The following is a 27,342-nucleotide window of genomic DNA, read 5'->3' on the forward strand; positions in this document are numbered from 1 at the left end:
CCTAATTTTGATCAATACTTTTTTCATATCGCAGAATATATATTTCATATGAATCTTGAGTCTCTGTGTTAAGGAAGCTTTCACAAGAAAGAAACATTTCAAAAATTTAAAGTGAGACTGATTTGTGATTTTGGCCTATAATAACGTAAAACGGTGCATTAACCTACTATATATATAGTAACCTAAAACCACAACTACAAAATTTGTATTTTACTAGCCTTCCTACACTTGTAGAAAAAACTGCTTATGCGACAAAACTTTAAGCGACGAAGTATATTTCGTCGCCTAAGTAAGCTTTGCACGACAAAAAAGGGATTCAACGCACCAAATGTTCATGAAATAAAAAACAAAAACTTTATGCGACGAAGAGATTCATCGCTCAACAGGTGTTTGCCGAAGACCTAGACTATTCATCGCGCAAACTCTAACAAAATGAGGATTTGGCACTATTTTTTACGCGACAAATGAATTTCTTGCACGAGAAATACTTAGTTGCCCTGGATGAACTGCGAGACAAACCTCCTTCAGGCTTCGCCGTGCAAATTGTCTAAAATGGTCAGTGAGACAATAATGGCAAAAAAATAAATGCAACGAAGAAGAAATTTTCGGCGATGAAGGCATGCATAAGGAAGAATGTGGGGGTAAGAGTAAAACTTACCCTAGCCTAGAGATCAAAGGCAAGGGCCACCTGCTCGTGGGTGTTCCCTGCAACGCCCCCCACAACGTCCACAACCCTCTCCCCTCGAAGGATTCCCCTATAGATGTTTTAGAAAGGAATTAATCTCCCGGGGGAGGTGTCCCCAAAGCATGCGACCGTCACCATGCATGGTCGGGCTAGACCCCTCTAACCGCAGAGGAGCAGAAGGGCCGACCGCCAAGCTAATAGAGATAGGAGCATCTAAGTCTCTAGCTGCCAGACTTTTTAATGCGGGGAGGAAAACAAAGAGAGGATTATTGAAATCTCAAGCACAACTAAACCTAAAGAACATATGGAGAACTAGTCTCTGTTTATTCAAAATATATCATCCCCCCTTCCTCAACAATTCTAGCCTTTTAATAGGCCTAGCAACAACCTAATTAAACACTAGCACAACTTCCTAGTCCACTACAACATAAGAAATAATAATCACCAAGTTCCAACCAAACAACTAAAAAACACAATATTCTAAATACTTGATTACTAGGGATATTAACTAGATTTGAAAACTTAAAGGACCATCCCGAATATCAAAATCCCTACTTAATCAACCTCCTTAATGCACTGCATTAGACTCTTCTGCTTGGAAAGAATTCGACCTCGAATTCAAGTCATGGGTTGAAGAGAACCCCAAGCAGTCTTCGATTACTCATAATTTGTTTTTTGACCCCTTTCATTTGAAATTGGTGTTGTCCACTCCAATAAAAAAGATATTTAGAATATTTGCTTGTTATTGGATTGCAAAAATCCTCTATCTTATTTGGCTTTGCCACCCAAAGATTCCTTTCACCATATTTCATCTCATTAACAAGATCAACTAGTTTTTCGGGCAACTTCACACTAAAGGCATAAGCTCCAATAAAATCAACTTGTTCACTAATGCAATTTACCTTGGTATGGAACTCACAAATGGCTCTCTCATATTCAATTGCACGTTCAAGAACTCTACCAATCATATCAACAAAGTTGACAGAACCTCCGTCAACCTCATCAAGCAATTCGAAAAACTCCTTTGCATCCACATGAACAGCTGGCGAATTATTTGCTTCATCTCCACAAAATGCATCGTTCCCAAATTGTTCAGTTTGCTTCCTAGAACACAATTCATAATCATCTTCAAGGCAACAATCAAATAGTGGTGGTAGATTTACATTCAACGAATCTGACACACCAAAATAACCTCCACAACTTGAAATCATTCAAAATACATCATCCCCCTTCCTTAACAATTCTAGCCTTTTAATAGGCCTAGCAACAAACTAATTAAACACTAGCACAACTTCCTAGTCCACTGCAACATAAGAAATAATAATCACCAAGTTCCAACCAACCCACTTAAAAACACAATATTCTAAATACTTGATTACTAGGGATGTTAATGAAGGAAATATTTGTGAAAACTAGTTCATTTGAGCAACATCTATGCATGCAATTAACAATTAAAAGGCGGAATCATGCTTGTATGCACTCAAAAATAAAACTTTACCCATGAAATTCAAGGCCTAGTGAGTGTGGTGAACCAAGACTCAACTCAAGAACAAAGTGAGTTGAGAAATATTATACCTTTGTTGATTCCTCTTTGCATAAGCAAAGGCTAATCACCCAATACATAGGGCCTTCATTCCTTACTTCTTAGCTCCATGGATTTCTTGGATGAGGATGGTAGAATGGATTCTCCAAGTTCCCAAAATAGAGAACCTCTAGTCTCCACACCAAGGAGAGCATTGATGAAGAGATGAGTGACCTACAGGAAGTAAGATTGCTAGCTAATTTCCTCTAGGGTGGCTGGCCTCTTAGAGAGAAAAGAGAGCTTCGTGTTCTCATCTTTTCTCCAAAAGAAACCCTAATGATGAAATGTTATAAAGTTCTTTATATAGTCCCTTCAATTAAGTGACAAAAGAACCAAAACCCTTCATCCTATAATGTGGCCGGCCTTAAGGATTCATTGGGCTTTCAAGCCCTTCGTGTTTTCAAGTTGTCATACAACTTGAGTTAATGGGTTTGACATTCAAATCTCAATGGGCATTGCGGCCCAAAACTAACCCGAGGTCTATTACCAACTTATTCGTTTGATTAATTAACATATTAATTAATCATAGCCATAAATAATTAAACCATTTAATTATCCTTACTCATCTCCGTTGTTTCTTCAATCTCTACCTTAAACGGTGTACGATCCATTAGGTGCCTTTTAGCGAGGTAGTGGGCGATTAGAACTCTTCAAATCAATTGTGAATTGAAACATACTTTAAATTCTCTCTTTAGTGAGTATACACCTATAAGGCTTCTACAAACCATAAGTGACACCTAGCAGTATATCATGGCTACCCAAGCTAATCAGAAGAGGTGGAAAACCTATTCAGTTTAGGATTACAATGCAATACGGTCTTTCTCTAATACAATTACCTTGAATATGATTTGGTTTAATAGTTTATTCATATCTACTATCCAATGTGATTCATTTACTTATATGATTACCTTGAATATGATTTGGATCGACTTCCTAAATCTCATTCATACTCTGGCCAGAGATTCTTAATCATATCATAGAGTACTCTCCCTTAAACGGTTTGAAAGTTAGAGATCCCTTGTTGTGCATTCACTTGCCTCCATGGCTAAGTGGCTTAACCCCAACTATGTTGTGGACACCCTCTGACGAAGTGACTTTGACATAGTCAAAGATCAAGGACCTAACCACAAGACAATTATGATGCCTCAGATCAAAGGACTACTTTGCATTATCCTAACTATGAGTTCTCATGTGACATGAGTATGAGAACTCCTTGTTGATCGCGTTCAGTGGATTCATTTTCTATTGAGCACCTGCATGCTTGTCTTGGTGTCAGTCACACCAATGACTCGAGACCAGTCACTCTCCCTAAGAGAAGACATAACACGTACTGATCTTAACAGACTGTCAATGCCCAATCGATAATCCTATGATCAGGAACGTTTAGGATATGTATACAAAAGAGAATGGTCTCATGTATCTAACTTCTTTAGATCAGTTTCTCCCAATTACATATTCCTTGGACTTATCGTTTAAGCATATAACATTTATATGAGACGGCTTTAAACAATAATCTTTGTCCTTTATATTAAACTAGATTAGTTTAGCATGTGAAATGTCCGTAAAGTATCATCATATGATTGGCTTTAGGGCACATTTCCAACAATCTCCCACTTGCACTAGAGCCAATCAGCTTAGTTATCAGTGATGATACCTCTTTTGTATTCATTTAAAAAATGGCTAAGTAGTAGGCATAGACAATGGATATCTATATGTTATCCATAGAAGCAACCTTGAGAATAACGACGTCACCATTATACATGATTCTCAATCATGTGGTTCAGTCTCTCATTTGAGTTCGGATCTTGATGAGACCTTGATTCCTTGGCTTGAGCTATCACCTCATTAGTGTCGTAGTGTCGGCATACTAGAGACAGTTTCTGGTTAGAACCGAATGGAGAGTTCATAAATGAACTTTCCCATCCCAACAACATTGTTGTAAGCTTCTATATGGCGATATATTTTGCATAACAGAACACAAAAAAGTCATTACTTTTAACATTTCCACTCAAATATCTCTTTAGTCATAATAAAGAGATATCCAATTATCTCTTCTTTCATAATGAAGAGACATCCAATGATGGATACAATATTAGATTCATAATCTAATACATTTATGTTTCCACTGCATTACTCTAATTCTTCCTCATTCTTGAGGAATCTATCCTTTAGTATTTCTTAAATACTTAAGGACTCACTTGACAGTTGACATGGTTTTGATCCTGGGCTTGTATATCATCTTGCACCGATCTTGGCACAACTCATATCAACGTTTTTCATACAATGTAAAATACGTAAATCACCTTTCTGTGTATGCATAAAGGATTCTATTTACGCATTATGCTTCTTTGGGAGTCAAAAGGGTACATTCCCTTTTAGAAGATCAATTTCCCAATCTGATTGGAATTGTCCTTTCATTTGAAGTTTATCATTTGAGAAACTTCCTACATCTATTGTCTATCAATGGGGATTGAGATAATCCAATTATATCTTGAAATCTATCATTATAGATTTCCATACCATGTAAATAGACTATGTCTCCCATATACATTTTGTCATTATAGAATGTTTAAAGTCATAACTCTAACGAAGAAGAATTCCTTTCATTTCCAAAATTCATATATCATATATATGTTAAATTTTAGTAACATGATTAACTCCTACTAATCTTTTGTAAACCTAGTAAACAAAATATTCATTTACATCTTTATGAGAAATAAAACGATTTGATCTTTCTCTCATAAGACGCTTATAGTTCCCAATAGCTTGCTAAGATTCATGATGGATGGATCTCTACAACTTACACATCTTGTGATTCCTAGACTTAGACATATATTATCAAGACTATCTTGATAATGGTTTCAAAAACCCATATTATGTCCAAACATTGAATCACCGTTTAGTTGTAGCTAGCAATCTTCGAATTAATTGAAACCAATACTACATCAAAGATAGTTTCTTCCAAATCAACCAATATCGTTGATTGTAGTCACCTTAAGCTACCAATTAGCTATGAAGGTTTCACTATTTCGGGTCAAATGGTACCATACCATTTCTTTTGAGTATATGTCGTATATACACTCAATGTAGTCATAAGGATTTTCATTCTTATTTCTTTCGAATTAAGAGGTGCAACTCTTATGACATAGTCATAAAGTTCAAACCATTTAACTGAGACGGTTTATTAATCCTTCTCGACTACCTTGGAACTAGTGGTGTAGGAACTAGGTTGTTATATTTGTTGATTATCATCTTGTCTTTCAAGGAACCCATTCTTTGAATTCTATCTCTCGTTCATTTGCTTTATCTTAGGCAAATCCTATTGTAGGATTACAATGAACTACCCAACAAACAACATTTGTTGGTTTATAGAAGTGATATCCAAAAGTTAATTTAAGGATATCCAACAAGCTTATTCTCAAACAAATATTGCTTATTTGCACACTACCCCAAATCTTAACACAATTAAGACTTGTCTTTCTTTCCAACTACATCCTATGGAGTTATGAAAATTTTGGAAGATCTTCTAATTGACAATCATATTGTCTTAGAAGTATATATCCTATATATGGGTATTTGATGCTACTTTCCTTGATATCTTTCAAGGAAACTCTTCTAAAGTATTATTTTTCCTTGGATCAAATCTAAGGAGGTAAATACTTTAGACGTCTTACTCATCAACTTACATTCTTAAATTCTTTGAAACCTTTGCCAAGTATTCGGACTTGTGTTTATTCAAAATAAACGATAGTCCGACCAAGAACGATATTCGGTGAATGTCATACAACATGAGTAGTATTATGTTGTGGACAAGTGCCACTAACATCTAAGTGAATTAACCTCAACAACTTTTTTATTCTTTGTTCTTTTCAAAAGAATAAAGATTCGAACATTTTGCCTCTATACAATTTTAACAAGAAGGCATTGGATCTGGATCTTACGATCCAAAACATCCATGTATGACCAACTTGTAAGTTATGTTTTAGAGGTGTTACAACTTAGTGGGATTAGTCACTACCTTGCAACCTTTTCGGTTTTAAGCATCGTTATATTCTAAACAATTAATTCTACCACATCATCTCTACTATAGAGACAATCAATTAGTTTACAATAATCCAATCATTCATAAAGAACAATGTTTTGTCAAACAAAACATTCATCCATCTCTTGTAATGACGGAATTAAATTCCTTATTCAAATTGGAATGTAAAGACAATCTTTGTTTTTCCAATTTCTTTTTTTCCAATTTTTTTGGTAGTTCAAATGAGGAAGTAACTACTATCTGATTTCGCAAAGATCTATATTTTATTCACGTTCCAAATGTAAAGTACTTTCTCTTCTCTCATTAATCTTCTACTTCTTATTACCCACACTTTTACAACGATTGTAAAACATAGTTACTAATATGGAATCAAGCATTCAAGTAGAAGAACCAACTATTTTGAATTATTCAAGAACAATTTACAACACCTTCGAAAGGTGTGTTCTTGACACTTGCAAGACATTTCTTGCAAATACCCCTCCCAAAGTCCATCCTTTCATAAAGAAAGTTTGTTCCCTTGGAGTTATTTTGCCTTCTTCATTTGACTTCTCCATTGACTACAATAGCCATGGTCCCTCAAACTCCTACTATCTCTCTTGAAACTTATTTCAATTGTGTTATACACATCAAATGATTTGGAGAGAGTGCGGTTATTGTTCACTATATAGTTTACAATAAAATTAGTGAACCATTTGGATAGGGACTCAAAGGTGAAGTCATTGGCTTGTTTCCGTCTCCTGAAGTGGTTTAACACTTCAACACTCAATGATTCAAAATCATCACAATTCCATGTTGATGGACTATTTTTGTCAACCAACCATCTTGTTCTAAACAAGATTACAAACCTTCAAGAGTTGTTCAAGGCAACTCTCATTTCTTCATACAACAATTTGTAAGTGAAGAATCATGGCACATAAAGTGTCCATGCCCTTGTGCCTACTTCTCAAGTTCCTTGTTCATTTAACAAAGAAACAAGCACTAGTGTTTGCGTTAACAAATGGTTGTTCAAACCAACTCTTATTTCTTCATACAACGATTTGTAATGGAAAAATTATGACACTAAAAGCGTTTTCCTCTTTATGATACACTTATATAACATGTTCTTCCAATGATACATTATCAATACGAAGATTGTGAGGATGAGACTACTTAGGTACATTACAATCAAATCAAGACAATCTATGGGATTGTGGTACCAAGTCCAGAAACTAAAGCCTTCGGCTTTTCTTTGTCAAGTTTTGGATAGCGTTTGCAAATATATCGGTAAACAAATACATAACGAATATAAATTGATTGATTTTAAGCCATTTGATCTGGGTCTTTAAATCAAATAGCACCACCTACTATTTTTGGCAAATTCCATATCCCTTATCAGAATTCGAGAGTTTTGGAGGAAACTCTTAATAGGGTATAGGAGGCTTATTATTACCAAGCCCACCTCACAATTATGATGTTGGCTAGCATTAATAATAATGAGAGAGTACGCTTACTCATTTACATCTCATGTAAGTACCCATCTAGTTAGGCCTCTAGAGAATGATGCCTCAAAATTATATCATGTTGGCGCCATTGCACTTAGTTAAGCCATTCCCACCGTGCCAGTTCGTGTAAAGGTTCATGTTACATCTCGGCCTGGGTCCCCATCGCATCCTAGCCTCGACTCCACCGTAGCACGATATTGTCCGCTTTGGGCCCCGACCACGCCCTTATGGTTTTGTTTTTGGGAACTCACACGAGAACTTCCCAGTGGGTCACCCATCTTGGGATTGCTCTCGCATGAACTCACTTAACTTCAAAGTTCTAATGGAACCCAAAGCCAATGATCTTCCAAAAGGCCTCGTGCTAGGTAGAGATGGGAATATACATATAAGGCTTACAAGATCCACTCCTCTGGGCAATATGGGATGTTACAATCCACCCCCCTTAGGGGTCCGACGTCCTCGTCGGCACACTTTAGGCCAGGGATTGGCTCTGATACCAAATTGTTACATCCTGGCCCGGGTCCCCACCATATCCCGGGCTCTACTCCACCGTAGCACGATATTTTCCGCTTTAGGACCTGACCACGCTTTCACGGTTTTGTTTCCGGAAACTCATACGAGAACTTCCCAGTGGGTCACCCATCCTAGGATTGCTCTCGCGCGAACTCGTTTAACTTCGGAGTTCCAATGGAACCCGAAGCCAGTGAGCTCCCAAAAGGCCTCGTGCTAGGTAGAGATAGGAATATACATATAAGGCTTGCAGGATCCACTCTCCTGGGCGATGTGGGATGTTACAGTTCAAGCGTATACTCAGAATTATATCATGTCAGCTAAACTCGTTGCCTACGTCACTTCATCATGTATGTATATAGAATTCCTCTTGAGTGTAAGCACATACTTTGTACTCCCCCATTATAGGGTGAAGTCAGTGTATGAATCACAAATGATTGGAGCCTACCACGGTGGAAGGCCACGAAATAGTGTTCAAAGCACTCTCATGCTTATCAACTTAATAATGGTTTGGTTGAGGGTTTTAGGTCTCATCACATATAAGCATGCATTTTAATCTTATTAAAACAATTTGGTCCTATTACAACTATTGGTCATTGTGATTGATTTAGTAGTATATGATACTCCCACTATGCTTGTAAATCGGTTTTTAAAGCAAGAGTATATGGTACTACTAACATAAGCTTTGCATTCATTGATGGACTATATAGTTGCCTTAGGGCCTTAGGATGACTATGAACCTTTGATTCGATCCAACACGAGCCTAGTGTTGGATCTCGGTCTAGGGATGGTGATTGATTTTAGTCACGCGTTTAATCATATTAAGGCATGTTTTCTTATTGGGCGTTGGACCCTACTACTCCAATTTCATGCATATCAAATAAAACAAGAAAAAGAGTACTTCAAAGTAAAGAAGAGCTTATGCTCTTTTACAACATTTGATCATATCAAATTACAACCAAAATCTAATCTACACATTCCCATGGTTCAAACAAATTTGAGAGACGGCCTTTCACATAGCTCAATTATCGTAGGCTTTAACTAATTAAACTTGAATGCAACATTGTCATTTGGTTTTTGTATCCATAGAATTGATTTAGATGGTGCTAAATGAAATGAAAATCCAATTCTCATTTTAAGATACAAAACTATTTTGTTATCAACTAATTTGGGCCAAAAAGCAATAACCTCAACCATTAGGCTATATTGCAAAACACAAACTTTTGAGGCCACTTTGTAAAAACACAAAAGTCCACTACTTCATGTAAATACAACTAGAGCCCAAAAATTTCAACAAATGCAAAAACTTCATTAAAGGAGCAAAACGTTTTGTCCTTTACTGATTTTGGGCCTTTACGTAAAAACGTAAACTTTCTGGTCAAAGTGCAAATACACAAAAGTATCAAAACTTTATGTAATTGCATAAAAACCCCAATAGTACCCTACTTGTAGGGTGGCCGGTTGCAAAAGGTCAATTACAAAGGATAAGACTCCATAATACTTATTTCATTAGGACTGTCAGATTACTTCAGTTGTTAACAACTCGATAAACAAGTGGCTTACAACACAAGTAACCCAATACATCATTCATTGTCATTCACAACTTTACAGGAAGTACTTTTGCAGCTCGCCCGAATGATCGATGGGGCTTTGTTTGAATTTGCCCAATATTCCCCTATTCATCCACTTTCGCATCACCAAGCATTAATATGCATTGATCCCACTCCTTCAGCTGCATCTTGAACAATAGCGATGGTCTGGGCATTTTCTTCCTCCACGATGATGCTAAATGCCTCCTCAAGTCCCATTACAATCTCAACTATGTCAAGAGAATCGGCGCCAATTCTGCAAATTTTGAGCCACCAAACACATTGATATCTTTAGTTAAGGCCATCTGCTTCTTCACTATATGCCACACACCTTGGTGATAGTCTCCGGTTTGGCCGCATAAGAAACTTGAAAGCGCCCAGATCGGGAACTGATGGGTGGAAAGAGCTTTCCAGTAATGGAAAAAGAAACTGATTTCAAACCAAAGCTCCTACTGCTAGGTGCCAGAGCGGGCTTAAAAGAGGTGGAAATGGCAATAGAAGCTTGAGGGAGGGAAGCCATTGAAGTTGACAGATGAGAGATCTGATATCGAAAGAAGTGGGAAATGGAGGGAGACAGATCACCGAAATGGGGTTTTTCTTTTTTATTATTTCTTTTTCTTTTTCTTTTTTATTATTTCTTTCTCTTACTCTCTCTTTTCCTTTTCCTTATCTCTTTTGTTACCTTTGGTCCGAAAGAGGGAGAACCCTCTTTCCTTTCTTTCTTATTATTTCTTTCTCTTTCTTTTTCTTTCTTTTCCTTGTTTTCTCTTTCTTCCTGTCTCTCCCTCAATGCCTGTCTCTCCCTCAATGCCTGTCTTTCACATTGCCCGAAAGGGCTATATATATAGAAAAGTGTTATCGACACTTCAAAAATCTCATTCTACACTCCTCGTAAGTGTATTTTTCTTCTAAATATAGAAAGTTTAAAGTGTAGAATGAGGAATTTGAAGTGCCAATAACAATTCCCTATATATATATATATATATATATATATATATTATGAAAGGAGATATCAAAAGAAAAGAAAAGTTGCCCGAAGTCTCTCTTCTCCCTCTTTCTATTTCTTTTTCTTTTATCTTCTCCTTTCCCTCTTTCTTTATGTTTTCCAGTTTGCCCAACTTCGGGCATTTTTCCAGTTTATCGCCTTTGCAACCAACAAAGATACTTCCATTGTTTTTTGTTGGTATCAACAAGAAGGAATACAAGCTAGACAACAATATTCTTTCCAATGCTAGTTACACTACCAATTGCCTTGCTGGCCTTGCCAAGTTTATCAACGACAAAAGGACCAAAAAGGTAGACGTGCCTCTTCCTTCAACATCATTCCTGGCAGCACTGGAGCCACCAAGACTATTGGAAAGACATAGCAAACAAAGTTGCCCTTTGTGATCAGTACGTGGAAGGGCTTCCACTCATTGTGACTTTATTATCATGATGGAATTTCAAATATTCCCATTTGCTACAAGAGAAAATATTGCTTAGTGGCGAGGCTTCTCCAGGTGTTCTTCATGCTCAATGTCTCTTATGCCTACTATAACATCAATCTTTTGGAAGAGCATATTGGAGCCATAAGTTTCACAAACTTTGCTCAAATTTGTAAAACTTGGGGGGCTTCTGTTTGCACCTAAAATGTACCCAGTTTTACTCATTTGGGCTATTCGGGTTAAATTTGGCATTTGTAGGATTATTGTGCAAGAAGGCTAACTTGGAAAGATATTTGGCTGTAAGTGGGATAGTTTGACATTATAATATTGTTTTTCCCTTTTGTTTTGGTGGTGGAGGTGTACCAAGAACTTTGTTTAATCAAGACAAATGCATGCCTTTTTGTAAGTGGATGAGAATGCAATATGAGAACTTTGGGCAATGATATGTGGTGAAAGAAGCTAGCTTGCTTCTTTTAATTATTTTATTGCAAGTGAGGAATAGACATGTGGTGGAAGCATGCGATGGAGATACAAACTTGCTTATTTTAATATTATTTCCCCTTTGTACTTAGAATGCTTTGTACTTTAAATAAATACATTTCTATACAACTCATTCCAGTCATTTACTTTCCTCAGTCATCACACTTCCAGCAACCTTGTCATTTAGTTGTTGTTACATTTCTCCATATAAGTAAAGTCATTATCTTTAGGGCAAAGAAAGAACCTTGATTTGAGCCATTCCCACTCAATGGCACAATCTCTTGGTTAGAAGTCGAACTCAGGCGCAACCTCAATCATTCAAAACCCGTCTACTAGCAACATCTAGTAGTGGCACGCTCGCACCCGCCAATTTCCTGTTTGAGTAAATTCCCGGCATGCCCATGAGGCCCATGGAAAATTTAGGGGGCGATCAAGAAGCACAACTTGAAATGGGTCAACAAACTCGCGTAAAAAGTTTGCCTATAGGGAAGAAAATTGTTATTGGCCCTTCAAAAATCCCATTTTGCACTCCAAACTTTCTATAATTAGAAAGAAAAATACACTAGTAAGAAGTGTAAGATGAGATTTTGGGAATTCTAATAACACTTCCCATAAAAAATCCCGAAGACTCACAAGTTTTTCTGCGTGCTTAACTCTAGTTCATATAATGATTCAAGAAAAAAAAAAGACTCGATTTATTACTCTATATGCTCTTGCCAAGCAGGTTTTCACAAAATAGGATTTCCACCTCTTTTCTGAATTTCTTGGACTACTAGGCATATCTTAGTTTGTGTATCCTTTTGCTCTCTCTCTTACATTTAATCACTGTTCTAAAATCCCTAGACGGCGCTAGACGGCTAGCCACCGTCCCGATTAATCCCTAGGTATTTGAAAATTATGAAATGACGAATAGATCTACCTAAGCGTCCGCCTAGCCCCGCCTAGGCACCCACCTAGGTCGTAACTCTCACTTAGACAGAAAACCGATAACTTTCATTTTTCATTTTATTTTTTTCAATGAAATGTAAGAGACTTGTTGAATACTTGAACGAACACTTATTAAATGCTTGTTCCCCATGTTTTCAATATTTTATAATATTTTATAATATATATCATTTTATTTTGCAATTTCTGTATTCCAATACAATTATATATTTTTAAGTGTAAATAGGCACTTTTGTATACGATATATAATAAATATATTTAAATCCGTCTAGGCGCTAGACCCCAGCCTACTACCTGACTAAGGTCTAGACTTATAGAACCTTGCATTTAATTATAGATTTGACAGTTAATGCTTGTTCCTATTAGAAATTCGCCCTCCTTAGTTCCTCGATAGTTAATGTTTGTCATTTGTGTAACATTTTCCTCACTTTTCATAGGTGAAAGTGGAAGATGCATCTCTTCTTGCATCTAAAGTCGATATGTTACGGTTGATGGTCTCTTGCGTTTTGGCAAGGGGAATGCAGGAAAATGCTTGAACATTGAAGATTTCCTGTAGATATGGCTTTGGGCTCGCCTGCTTTCCTCTTGGTATGTGAGATGCACTATTTGACATTCTTGTACGTTGATCTAATACGATAGGGTGATTTCGAGCTTACTCGGACAAATTTTTGTTACAATGGATCGCACGCCCGGCACACATGTTTTGGCCTTGTGTGTCCATAACTCAAAATAGGTGACCTAACGGCCGCACGTAACCGAACAACCATTTATTTATTGAAGTGTTTGCTTGTAGTTCATTACGGATCTCAAGATCGAGTTGAGACGAGCAATGGTGACCAAAAGCATTTGTATTCTCAAATTGAAATGAGGCAAATTAGCCAAGACTGCAAAGGACCTTGAAAGCGAGGGTCAACCTTCACCTTATTTGCTGGTTCTTAATCAAACCAGAATCTGGTGAATTACGTGAACAATGATATTTGATCAATTTTTGCTACTCTTATAGGAAGCAAATTACATAAAACGGGTTTCTGGCCACGATGGCATCCTAAACCAATAATGCATTGGTATGTGTAGAACAATTTACACATGAGAATGCATGAACCGAGACGCCGTGCATTGACGAATTTGTCCTGATGACAACCTAATGGTATGTTTCATGGTAATATGTGTCCCAAGAAAGTGTGAAACAAAAAGAAAAACTCAAAAGTTGACATTGGGGGTGAAATGTGTATGTGGTCCAAGGTAAATAATACAAAGAATGCTATTACAAATCACATTGGTAAGCTAAAGTAAAGTGCATGTAGGAATCCAATAGTTGTTGACAACATATTACTATTTTCTCTATCAATCTTCTGCAGCGAAAAGCTGGGATAACCTAACGCCGTGTATCCTCCGAATTCATTTAGGAACTGCTTTATACGCCAACTTAGGGAAACCCCGTGACACGGGAAAAGGGATCCCCGGAAAACAGTAGAAAAGTATCTCTTCTCAGATAAATTTATTGAATGTTTGAGGAATCTCGATTTGCTTAATCTCTCGTATCATTTCAATTCCTGCCAAAAGAATTCCTTCAAAGAAAAGAAAAAAAGAATCCTGCATCAAAATAACAAAGTCTGATTATGCACGGAACAACGCCAGCTATGCCGGCTACAATTTAAGATATCAGGCTGATAGTAATGACATTTAGGAAGGCTCCTACATATTTATCTTCTCTAACTAAATAATGTCTCGCATGTCTCGTAAAACATTACTTGCACACTCTAGCCTTTCCAACAGGGAAAAACAAATATCTATTTAGCTGGGTACTGGCCATGACAGTTAATTTAATTGCTGCAAACATAAAGACTAGTCCAGTTAATTGCTGTTCGATGCATCTTTTTGTTGGTAATTTGTCCGTCGACATGGTTAAGTAAAATATGCAGCAGATGCATGTATCCAACTAGTTAAAGAGCAAAACATACTCCATAAAACTTTTAGGTCGGAAGGAGCGGCTGTCTCTCATCAGGGCCCACCCGATGACTAGCCTGGAAAAGGTAAATTTGTAAGAAAAGAGTGAGGCAAATATAAAATAAACATATAATATTTACAAGACAGTAATTTGCAATTCTAACCTCTTCATTTGCCCCTGCTGCCATATTAATAAAGGAATCCTTTGACCTGAATCAGGAAAACAACCTACGTTACTAACCATCATGAGTAGAAAAAATTAATTAATTTCCCCCCCCCCCCCCCCCCCCATGAATTTCTCCTTTAGCCTCTCACCTAAATCCCCATCCAGACTCATAGTTGATTTCTTTTTGGTTGATTTATGTACACTATATGTGCTATAGAAAAGGCAAAGCATTGAAAGTACGTAAAATTCTTAAAATCATTATCCTTAGTGGCCTACCCTTGTTAGCGCCTAACAGTAAAACATTTAATACTTGGCTTGGTGTTTGTGTCAAGCATACAACATGAACACAGTAATCTGTACATCAACTCCCAACTAATGAAGCCGTCCCCCACCACTACCCCATATGACAAATGGGCAAGAAGAATGAGCAGATACCTATGTTTATCATCGACATCTATCATTTCTAGCTTCCCATTTCGTTCCTCCTCCTTGACTTTCGAAATGGGAGAAAAGAACTATACAGAAAAACAAAAGAACAATGGTCAGAAAATGATGTCATCAGAAAAACAAAAGAGAAATTGAAAGAAAGCTATCTCCAAATTATACAATTTTTTTCTTGTGAAAATAGATTTTCATGCTATTAACTAAAGTGAAGAAAAGAACTCATTTATCAAGATTACCTGGTGCATCGAGATGAAGACTATAGAAATTCCTAAAACAAAGTTCATAGTCAATTTATGACCAAACAGCAAAGCAGATGCTATGCCCGTGAAGATAGTGGCAACAGTGGACGAGTACTTCTTTAGAATTGTATCTGAAAACATTGAATGGCATCCTTCGATTAATGAGTGACGAGAAAATGAAATTTAACAAAAAAGTGCCACGGGTGATGAAATCATAAGCTGAATACATAATCTCGCTCATTAAAGTGTACTTAGGAGTAATCTCCATAATACAGCAAGCACTTCCATACCAAATTGGCATGACATGTAAACCTGAAGAGGCTATTGCAGAAAACTAACCTGCATACTTGAAGAAAAAAGAAGACAGAATTCCTTGTGCTGCATTGTTAGCTATCAGAAACATTGTAGCTCTTGAATGACCATGAAGGATATCAAAGCTACTTGGACCTGAAACATTCAAACAACATGAGGTTACAACTCAAAACACCTATTTCAAAATTTCATAAATTTCCTTAACAGAATAGCACTGTGAAAAAGCACAATAAAGTTCTTATTTGTAAATTGGACCCTCCTATACCAATCAACTATATAGGACAATAATTCTATCCAAAACCATTTTGATTGGTAAATATCACTAAGGATATGAAGCGAATAGAACAGCAAATCTCTGGATGACATGCCAGATTTTTGAAACAAACTAATAAAGAAATTTTGCAAATAAACCCATTTTTTTCCTTAAGCACGTGGTTAAATAGAAAAGCAAACAAATCAACTATTTGAGGCATCTTAAATAGCTGAAGATAAAATAAGGGGATATTCTGCGCGCATTAATGAAACTTCCTTTCACTGCGTTTGGATTTTATATGTGCCTTGTGAGGGTGAAAAAGGTTGGCTCAATACAAGCCAAGATGGATGTGAAGAAAATCCCACATCGGAGTACAACAATAATCTAAGGTAGGTGTTCCGCTTCTAGTTGCACCAAGGCCTTTTGAGATAAAACCCCACACTTGAGGTCCATTGGTCTTGATACCACCCAGGGGATTGGGCCTAGATGGTTAAGTGAGGACAATATCAATGCACGGCAGCCTTAGTAGTGAACACTTATGGAGCCCATGACATAACACTTTGTGGTCTCTAATTGCTGTGTACTACTTCTGTATGTGGGAATTTCGTTTAGAATGTTTTTATTTATCAAGAAAACTAAATAATATATTTCACTGCAAAAATAATAAACATAGTGTTGTTCATACCTTTGACAATGGCCATTACCAATATTCCTAGAAAGTTGAATATAGCACCATACCCGTATAGGAATAAGTTCTGCAAAGCCAAAAGAAGAAGACTTAAGATGAAGACGATAAATTGTCGACTTATATTTATCATTGTTCAATAACTGTCCATACTTAAATTTAACATAGGATATACAATGAAACACGAGTTGCTAAGATATGGTTTAAGAAACTCTAGGTTCAGAAGCAAATTGGTCACAGATGAAGCTAGACATCTAACAAAGCAAAATAATCAATAATTAAAAATATTCAGTGTTTAAGGGTAAAGGCATATCCTTCCACCTTGTTGCTGACATCTCGGCGATATGTTGTCGCATGTACTAAGCTTCAACATCAGTGAAATACTGAAAATTTGAGGCAAACTGTTTATTTTCCTTATACACCCAAAAATCGAGAGAACTCTTGGCAACATTTCAACTATATGGGATACCTAAGTACCAAGAGACTATAGCATGCTCATCATTTTCAAATTCCATCCCAAATACAACCCTATCCATATATCACTAGGATAATTTTAAAGAAACAGAACAGGAAGCTCCACCAAAAATAAAATTCGCAACACGAGTAAACAAGATCCATGTTGATGATAGATTGGGCCAACTCCGGTAAGTATTGACACAAATTACAGGTATCGAAGCAAATGGCTATTTGCTACCTCTAGAAAAATCAATTCCTCAACATCCTGGAATAATAATAACCCCACTTACTTTCATGCCTTGGCATAAAAACAAGTCATAAAAGTCCTATAACTCACCTGGAGGTATATGCTTGTGTCATATTGGCTCTTCAGAGCATACTCATTATAAACAGAGGCCAATGATGGAACTGTTACCTGTAAGATGAATCTGAGATAAGTCTCCAACATGCATATAAATGTCTTGGAACATAATTTCGAAGAATACTTTATTCAAGCCAGTAAAAGGAGTTATGCACCTAAAGGTGCCTGTTAAACAGGACATCACCACTAGAAACAACAATTATCATTAATCACTTACAAAGATCAATGTGTAGATGTATGCGCCCGTCGAAACTGGAAGACCTAAAGCAGTGGAACCCTCGGGTAAAGATCGCAATTGATTTACACTAATTCCAATGAGCAACAAAGCAAGGGCTTCCCACTGTATCAAAGTATTATCAGTTTGATAAGATATAGCAATCATAGCACCCACAGGAATGTGTTCAAATAAGATCATCCAAAGTTCTATAACTGACTACTCCCCGTTTGTAGAAACAGGAAAAGAACAGAAAAGCTGGAGTAAAAGAAAATGTTTTCTTGTTCTTGACTGGAGAGATTAAAAAATGGAAAGGTACTAACCTGAATTATTGAAAATCGGCGCTTCATTATCATTTTCAACAAAACAGCAATCACCAACACCTACATGTCCACAGTCAAACTTGTTGAAGTAAAACAATGACATATCTAACTCCTTAAAAGGAGACCTGCAGGATTTCTACAGGTGAAACTATGTGAACAAAACAAGGCCTTGTTAGCTTATCTTTTCCTGAGATTGAAAAATCGCCGATATCACCCAAATATCGCCAATATTTCGGCAAAATTGGCTTACCAACAATCAATACGGATGTAAGGCAATATACGTCCATAGTTTCGCCAAAAATCTCCAAAATTTCTGTAAATTGGAAATATTGACTCAATTTCGTTATTTGGTGTATAACTGGTCACAATTGGAAGATTTTTGAGAAATTTGGGTGGATATCGGATAGTTTCAAGAGAGATCGACTCTTTTTCAGTGATTTTCTTCTCACTCCTTGGCGCGTGCTTTTCACAGATGATATCCCTTTGTGTATGTTTCTCGCAGATGACAGCCCTTGGTGTATGCTTTTCACAGATGATATAATGTTGATAGATGAAATGCAGGAGGGAGCACTTAACCTTTGGCAAGAAGTGTTGGAATCTAAAGGTCTTCGCCTAAGTAGGTCAAAGACAAAGTATACGGAGTGCAAGTTCAATGGGAATGGGGTCCAAATGAGAAAGGGGTGAGGATTGGAGATCAAGAACTACAAATGAGTGAACATTTTCGTTATCTTGGATATGTCTTGGCAAAGAACGAATATTTTAATTGGAGATCTCAAGCATAGAATAAAAGGAAAACTAATGAAAAGGGCTTGAAAACTTTGAGTTTTAACGATAAGGACAAAATAAATGGTAAAGTAAATAGTACCAAGATTGACTTTTTAGTGTAAAAATATGGTTTTTCATTAAAGTGAATAGAACCGGGAGCTTTTTGTTAAAGTTCCCTAGAATAAAAGCTAGATGGGTAAAGTGGAAGAGTGCATCGGGTGTGTTATGCGATCGTTGTATGCTACTAAAGTTTCTATAGGACCGCAATAAGGCTAACAATGCTTTATAACACAGAATGTTAGCCAGCCAAGCATCAACACGTGCAAAAATATGTGTAGCGGATATGAGAATGCTTCGTTGGATGTGTGGCCACATGAGAAAGGACAGGATTAAGAACGAGGATATCCGACATAACATATGAGTGGCCATAATTGAAGATGACATGAGAGAAAATCGGTTAAAGTGGTTTGGACATGTGAAACGAAGACCTACACATGCTTCGGTTAGAAAATTGCGATTATGATAAAGGCTAAGGGAAAAAGGGGTAAAGGAAGACCTAGGAAGACTTAGAAAGAGACTTTAAAAAAAGACATGGGGTACTTTGGAGTACTTGGAGCTCACGGAAGAATTGACACAAAACCAAGCGTAATTCTCGGATTTATACAACCAACTCTACTTAGTGGGATAGGGCTTTGTTGTTGTTGTTCTTGTTTTTCCTTCTCACTCTAACCACTGTTTTCAAAGCTTTAATGAATGTTTCTGCTAGTTTACCTTATGAATTGGGATTGGGATCACGCAACTCAAAGAGTGGAAGACCCTCAAACTTCTCAGCTAGTCATTGGACTGGTTACTGGGGTGTTGGCATTTAAAGGAATGAAGAAAGAAAAGGAAGTTTAAAAGCACTTAATTCATTAGTGTTAGGTCAACATTAGGTATTAAACTTGTCATTCGAGTCGAACTTAATACATTCAACTTATAAATGAACAAAAATATCACTAGACTATAATGCTAGCTATATATAAGTAATACAATTCTTGTTAACCAAAAAAAAGAAATCCAAATGCATGCCTAATGTATGCATTGTCGTTTGTCACAACACTTCCTAAAGTTTATTCAAAGTTCTCATGTTTTAAAGAACCTATTCGCCATTTTTTAATTTATCGTCGATATATCCACTGACTATGATATATTTATCAATATATCCATAAATTGGGCTACCAATACATTCACTAACATCGATATAATAATCCTTGATCTCTTCATGCTGGATGCAAAAATGCATCCCAAGCTACTTCTGTGGAAGCAACAACAGGGGTGCAGATTATTCTGTGATATACTTTTATACGATGTGTGCGTATGTTGAGAGAGAGAGAGAGAGAGAGAGAGAGAGAGAGAGAGAGATACTTATTTTATTGAGAGGGATCCCTTTTGTTAAAATCCAAAAGGGGTCAGATACAAATCAGAAACAATTAAACAAGAAACTAAAAAATTCTTTCAGATTGTTGGGCGTTGTCAGTTTTTGGGGTCAGGTGAAATAGAAAGATTCTTCAGTATTTAGAGGTGGGTATGCATGAACTTTGGGATTGAAAATGCTTCTGGCCTGTAATTTTGGACGTCAAAGAGATAGAGTTCAGGGAATCTTCCCTTCCAGGGGTTTTTATAATTATGATAAGGTCCCCTGGTTTATCTAGAAAATTTTTCAAAACATGCGTTTTAAGCCAATGTGCGCATTCCATCTTCATGCATTGAAGATACACGCGTCTATTATGATATGAAGCTTGTTTGTTATTTAAAGTATGCTTGTACTGAGTAATCACATTAGTTGTTTATTGAGATTCCAGATAACACTGATGCTCCTATCAAATCATGAAATTGTCATTAGCATCACTAAGATACCGATAATAATACTGTTACCTTCAAATTGCTCAGCATCTTCACAGTTGCAGGATTAAAATATAGCTGCAAAAAAAAAAACTTAATTATTTATGGACTATAATTAAGTAAAAGAACTCTCTAAATTCAATGAATGGGTAACCTCCAATGGAGACCAGGATAAACTTTGGATGACCCAATACTACATGAAGCCTAAGGAATGGCCAATTCTGTTAGCCCATACTATTCAATAAAACTGCTCGGAACTAAGCAGTTGTGGTATGACCATATCATGTTGCATTTGAAGTTTGGTGCATGACAACATATCTCTAACCAAAATGTCTCCAATTTTTACTGTCTTTGTTTTGTGAAATCATTCCTCTTTAGCCAAACACTGCAAATACTACTTCTAAGTAGACCTGCAAGATACTCTACACCCATTTCAAAGGGCTTCAAACATGGGGGAGAACCCTTAGAGCTAAACATCTTGGTTATATCCAAAATTTGACTATATAGGGTATAGCACAAGTCCATCACTCATGCTAAAATTTGGAAAGTTAACCATATACGCCACCACAACACATAGATGCATGCTAAGAGGATCTATGAAATAACTATACCTGCATGGTGAACTTTAAATAGTTATTAATAGCATAGAGAAATGCTGGAACAGCAAGAAGCACATTATTGCGAGCTGCCTGCAAAGGAGAAAAACAAATATTGTTGGATCACAAATTACCGTGTTGGCTTTCATATAAACTTCAAATATGAGCAAGCTTACGAGCTAAGAAAGATAGTTCAAACATGGATGCCAAGAAATTATTTAATGAAGAAAACAGACTGCAGTGTAAAAGGAGAAGATACAGTTTCCTAATAACAGATCATGCAGAACAAACTAAGGGAGTGCCCAAATTCCATCTGTTACAATATCACGAACAGACAAACATTATGAAACAAGAGCTTAAAAAATTAACGATTGTCACGCAGTGAAAAGACAACCTGCATGAATGTAGAAATTGAGAGAAGAGGCTTCTCCCCAACTTTCTGATTCCTAGCCTGCAGAATTCAACCAAGATGTCAATAAGAACAAAAGAAAACTAAGTCCATCAGGAAATGAAGTAATTAGTACTTTGCAAAAGTCAACTAATATAATCTAGAATGTGAGAGTTATGACCATCAGACATCTCTCTTCTCCATAAGCAACGTGCAAACAACGCACAAGCAAGTTTTTCCTTTTGGCATAATTAATTCTATTATCTTCAATAGGTGGGAGCTCCTAAGTTATCACCAACGCATAAATGGGTGCTCACCCAAGTGCACCTCACATGGCACTAAGGTATTTTCTAGCCTCATCTCAGAACCTCAGCATACAATACAAGAGTTGATGCCATTGACAAGACATGTCAAAATTTTGAGTAAACTTCATATGGAACCTTATTCCAGGTGCTGGAACTTAACAGCACCAGGGAATAACAATATCAAATGGCATGACGATTTCGTACAAATTTAAGTAAGGGAGAGAAAAGGAAGCTGTTGACATACCTGCAACAATAGCATAACGACAGCAAATAGAACCTTTGCTGCCTCTGTTAAAAAGTTTACACTAATCGGGCTAAACTCGAATTTTCCATCGACCTTGGACATATAAACCAGGATAGGCTGATAGCAAAAATACAAAAAAGTAAGCATGTCAGGTAATAATGAAATTGGGATGAAGAACTGTCCACAAAATTTATAGCAACAGTTTGCAGCTTACTTCATAAACTCATATCAAGTTTTCACAAGCAATAATAGATTTCCTAAGGGACTGTTTGAAACAGTTGTTAGTGCGACTATATCTGCAATATGAATGATCAATTTGATTTCATTTTTAATATGCTTCCTAACATGTATGGTAATCATCTTCATAGTCCAAAACAAGAAAATTAAACATATATGTTGAATCAGGAGATAAAATTCAACAAAATTACTGGAGCCATTAATGTAATAGTGATGAAAATAAAGATGGATGGCAATGTAATCATTTGTAATAACGTGGAAGCTATGGGAATGAGGATGGTAGGGGTGGTTTTGTGCTAGTTTGAGGGTTGACAGCAGATATTCTAGGCTGACAACAATTACATTGTTAGCAACCTTCATAGTTGCAAAAACATGCTCAAACATGTTCAGTCATGTAGAAATATTGGAAAGCTGAATTATCAAATACGTTTCTAAAAATTAGAGATTTCATATATAAACTTCTCTACTTGAAGTTGAGTAGTTCTCCGTGCAATCAATCATTTGATTCCCATGAAAGATAAGAAAAACACGATCAAATATGAAAACAAACCTGTAAACCGACAAGCATACAATCACCAACGACCAAGAGTACATTGAGAACACGTTGCTTGGATGATAACCTGTTCTTGTGGCGGTCATAGGCCCTGGAGAAAGCTTTAGAGTTCGGGGCAACAATCTTTGAATGGCATACACTACATTCTATCATCCCGTTCTTCATTAGTTTTCCCTAGTCCGCACTCTACACAACGATCAAAAACTACAAAAAACATAGAAAAAATCCATAATTTAACACTACATCTCATAATATCATACCCTCTTAAAAATTAATAAGCATTCTTCGTGAATTTTTGGTATAGGCCTAATTGCAACATAACCATTGATAACAAACTACGCACGACAGGATAAAAAATCCATACTTCAGAGTTCAGACCTACCAAATCAACAAGGCCTTCCAATCCCCAATAAGACCACATTACCAAACCGTCTTTATATTTTCAGCTTCATTTCTTTTTCCAATACACTTCCTTTGCAACCAAACGGAAGGCAAATGGCAGCTCAATTCGATCAAACACCTCAAACTCATTTATCACTCACAAATCAGTATAATTCAACCAGATCTTGCCCTTACAACAACCAGAATCACACAGAGACCACAAAACCAGCTAAAAATCCTCACAGTAACTCTAAATCGAATCAAATAACAACAGAAAGAATACAAACGCAGACAGAGTTCAGATCTTGCTGAATCCTCAGCCAAAACTTGGGCTAAAAAAGGGAAAATTCGAGCGTTACTAACCGAATTGCAGCAATGACGGGAGCTAAATCACCTCCAAACAGAGCATTGATCTGAGGCTTCAATTGGGTCGATCCACACTCGCAGAAGCACAGCAATTCCCACCACTCTCAGAAACCGATTGAAAATACAGAAGGGATTTGAGAAGTGGAGAAGGCGAGAATTCGAATTCCGGAATCCTCGTTTTGGTGCTTCAATGGGAATTCGAATTTCCCAGAGATGCGAGGAAAATGCAACGCACAGAGAAGATGAATTCTGCGGGGAATGTTTAACGAAAGAAGGAGCGGCTTGTTTAACTCTCTCGTCTCTCTCTCCCTCTCTCTCTCTCTGGAAATGTATTTTCTAATAATTAATGATTTTTTTTTTTTATTTTTTTTTTTTGCTTTCATTTTACACAAACACGGTCTTTGTTCGCTGGGGAGCTGTCACCGACCGACGCTCGGCCAATGGTGACGGACCAATGAGACGCCGGGGTTGGGTGGAAAATGGGAAGTGAAAAGTCGGTGACAAATGAGATGGTTAACTTTAGCAGATGGGTGCTGGTAAGTTAAGCTATATTTTTTGGTTTTGTTTTTTCGGTTTAGATGTTTCTTTCGCTTCAATTTGTTGTACTTTTAAAGTAAGCTCTGTTGGCATCCATCATTATTGCAGCATGTGCGGAATTAAAAGAAAAAAATAATGGAGCTTTTGAGTTTTGATTTGATTGTGGTCAAAGTCGTTGGGTGTAGGTAAGAGTTAAAAGTTCAAAGCTAGGTGAATTTGAAGCTTGGCAAGTAGAATCAGTTCAATTTCTACCACTACAATTAAAACATGTATAACTGTTCTTAGACGATGTTTGATGTGTAGGGGAACTTCTATGTAAATTTATCTTACGATGCTAGTCCCAAGTTCAGATAAAAGAGGAGGGGAAATATATCAGGTAATCGATAGTCGACGCTCTGTCTTCATGTCAAATCCCTATGATATAAATGTTAATGCCAAAATCTGGTAAAGTGTTTCAACCGTGGTTTTTTAGGGGTTTAAATGCGTGATCTGGGTAATGATGGTCTATCATAAACTATTTCTTAATGTATCTTCTTCAATTGTTTTCTTAAACCTCCTTTTCTAGATTTCCCTCTTCCTTTATATAGTGGCTTGTTCATTTGCTAACGAGTCCCCTTTGCCTAAGTCATGGTGTCACCCTATGTACCCTCTCATGATCTGAGGAGAAATTTTTAGTTGTGATGAGAACACGAATGATACATCACGTGTTTTTATGTAAGCGGTGCAAATTTTTAATTTTTAAGTTATTAACCTTTTAACACACATATCCCATCATTTACATGGAAACACACGGTATACCATTTCTTGTGACATTCACATTGAAAAATCTCTCCGATCTGAGGTAGTGGTCAATAAATCTTTGAGGTAGTGGAGAAGCTTAGCATACGTCTGAAGCTGCTCAACAACACATGTTTAAAATGTTATGCTGAGCGCGAGTTTTCCTCTAAACTTATTGCAGATGTGTGCTTGGGCATTTCACCTGTCCCAAGCCCACTATTGGATATGGGCTTCTGTTACATTTTTTTAATGGATTGTTGAAAAATGGGCTCTGGGTTAACAAGTCCCTAAACTCCTTATTAAAGAATTTGTCTTGATATGGAGTTTTTACAGAATGAGCTAAAGGGTTATTTTGACATATGCATTATAAATTTGTTGTATTTTTATGAATGTTCGGCCCCAACTCCTTAAAGCAATTCCATCTTTAAAAAATACGCTGACACCCAGCTCATTTAATCCACTCAAATGAATAATAATTTACTCAAATGAACAGTAATTGGTCAAATGCATCTCTATTCTAAAAAATGCGATGGCCCAAAGTCTAGTCAATTTGTATTAAAATATTATTAAATTTTTTATAAAATAAAATTTTTTATTTTTATTTTTAATTTCAAATAGGATTTTTAACCAATATTGTCACACCACATGTCATTATCCGAAAGTATTATTTTATGGATAGATTTTCGATAAGATTTTGAACCAATCTTGACTCGCCATGTGTCACTATCTGTTTACAATCCTTTAGAATAGATTTTGATAAGATTTTCAACCAATCATGTAGTGTCACATGGCATTATCCACAACCTCATCCTTTTCTTTTGTCCATATAAACCCTACATCCATCCTAATTCATACATCAAACTCAAACTAGCTCAGAATCCTTCTTCATTGTTTTTAAATTTTGAGTTCTTATAATGTCTTCTTCAAGGAGATTGTATGAAATCGATGAGCAACAAAAAAAATTGTTGGCAGAACAGGAAGAATTGTTCAATCTCAAGGATGGTAGAGATGAGGCGTTCGTAATGGAAGAGGACGAGGATGATGAACATAGAAAGCAGAGAACCTCACATTCCCGTTGTGTCATGCAAATTGTGGGTCAGATCTCCAAACTCAGATGTGCCTCAAACTTGCATAGAAATAGGGAAAGACAAGGTAAAGATCCCTTGGAAGATTATTTTATCCCTAACTGTTTATTCCCTGATCATATTTTTGGATGTTTTAGAGTGCAACGAAGTTTGTTCAACAAAATCATGATTGTTGTTTGCAACCATGATCCATACTTTGTGCAAAAAAAGGTTGTTTTTCATGTTCTAGGTCTTCTTCCTGAGCAAAACATTATTGCTACCTTGCAGATGCTTACATATGGAGTATCTGCAGATCAAGTGGATAAGATAGCGAGGATAAGGAAATCAAACATTCTAGAGTCCCTGATGAGGTTTTGCTTCGCAGTTGAAGCCCTCTACAGTAATGAGTACCTCCGAAAACCCACAACAATGGACATGCAAAAGCTTTTGAAGAAGGGTGAGATGCGAGACTTTCCTGGTATGATTGGAAGCATCGACTGTATGCGCTGGACATGGAAAAACTGTCCAAGTGTGTCACAAGAAGCTTATGGTGACAGAAAATGAGCCAAAAGTATCATTCTGGAAGCAGTGGCGTCATTTGATACATGGATTTGACATGCTTTTTTTAGTGTTCCAGAAGCTCAAAATGACCTCAATGTCCTTGCCCAATCTCCAGTGTTCAACGAGATGATGCAAGGAAAAGCACCGAAAGTCACATATTGGGTCAATGGACATAAATACCAAGGAGCATACCACCTAGCAGATGGCATTTACCCAAGGTAGACAACATTTATCAAAACAGTGCCACATCAACAAAGTGAAAAGGAAAAACACTTTGCAAGATGTCAAGAGAGGTGTAGGAAGGATGTGGAACATTGTTTTGGTATCCTGCAAGCTCGTTGGGCAATTATCAGGGTTGTTGCCAGATTGTTTGATGTCGAGGCTCTTTGATCCATCATGATGACGTGTATCATTCTCCACCACAAGATTGTGGAAGATAAGTATGATTATGATGCCATCAATGAATACGAGCTAGACGCGATGAACAATTCCATAACACGTATATATTGTGCTCATGACCGCACCGAGGATCTCGTGCAACATAAGCCA

General features: G+C 36.8%; 2 protein-coding genes across 2 annotated transcripts; one reads left to right on the forward strand and one right to left on the reverse strand.

Moving 5' to 3' along the window:
• Window positions 1–13,920: 13,920 nt before the first annotated feature.
• LOC137737301 (CMP-sialic acid transporter 2-like) lies at window positions 13,921–24,178 on the reverse strand. The gene is made up of 16 exons (XM_068476743.1): window positions 23,852–24,178; window positions 23,105–23,311; window positions 22,318–22,434; window positions 21,775–21,831; window positions 21,396–21,473; window positions 20,818–20,862; window positions 18,139–18,198; window positions 17,819–17,941; window positions 17,578–17,655; window positions 16,785–16,854; window positions 15,874–15,981; window positions 15,532–15,665; window positions 15,287–15,366; window positions 14,850–14,895; window positions 14,700–14,762; window positions 13,921–14,331 (listed from the first exon to the last, which is right to left on the reverse strand). Exons 2-15 carry the CDS (start codon window positions 23,270–23,272, stop codon window positions 14,712–14,714), a joined length of 1,215 nt encoding a protein of 404 aa, XP_068332844.1. The 5' UTR covers window positions 23,273–23,311; window positions 23,852–24,178; the 3' UTR covers window positions 13,921–14,331; window positions 14,700–14,711.
• Window positions 24,179–26,082: 1,904 nt separating this feature from the next.
• Window positions 26,083–26,796, forward strand: LOC137737377 (uncharacterized). Its single transcript, XM_068476831.1, has 2 exons — window positions 26,083–26,320; window positions 26,483–26,796. The coding sequence occupies exons 1-2, from the start codon at window positions 26,083–26,085 to the stop codon at window positions 26,794–26,796; spliced, it is 552 nt and encodes a 183-aa protein (XP_068332932.1).
• The last annotated feature ends 546 nt before the right edge of the window (window positions 26,797–27,342 follow it).

The sequence above is a fragment of the Pyrus communis genome, chromosome 6, assembly GCF_963583255.1.
Source record: "Pyrus communis chromosome 6, drPyrComm1.1, whole genome shotgun sequence".
NCBI lineage: Eukaryota > Viridiplantae > Streptophyta > Magnoliopsida > Rosales > Rosaceae > Pyrus > Pyrus communis.

Coding starts and splice junctions, on each gene's coding strand:
- LOC137737301 (XM_068476743.1), bottom strand. CDS start 23,272: ATGAAGAACGGGATGATAGAATGTAGTGTATGCCATTCAAAGATTGTT. Junction 17,656..17,818: donor ACATCTACACATTGATCTTT/GTAAGTGATTAA, acceptor TTCATCTTACAG/GTAACAGTTCCATCATTGGC. Junction 14,896..15,286: donor GATGTCGATGATAAACATAG/GTATCTGCTCAT, acceptor TTCCTGATTCAG/GTCAAAGGATTCCTTTATTA.
- LOC137737377 (XM_068476831.1), top strand. CDS start 26,083: ATGTCTTCTTCAAGGAGATTGTATGAAATCGATGAGCAACAAAAAAAA. Junction 26,321..26,482: donor TAGAAATAGGGAAAGACAAG/GTAAAGATCCCT, acceptor TTCATGTTCTAG/GTCTTCTTCCTGAGCAAAAC.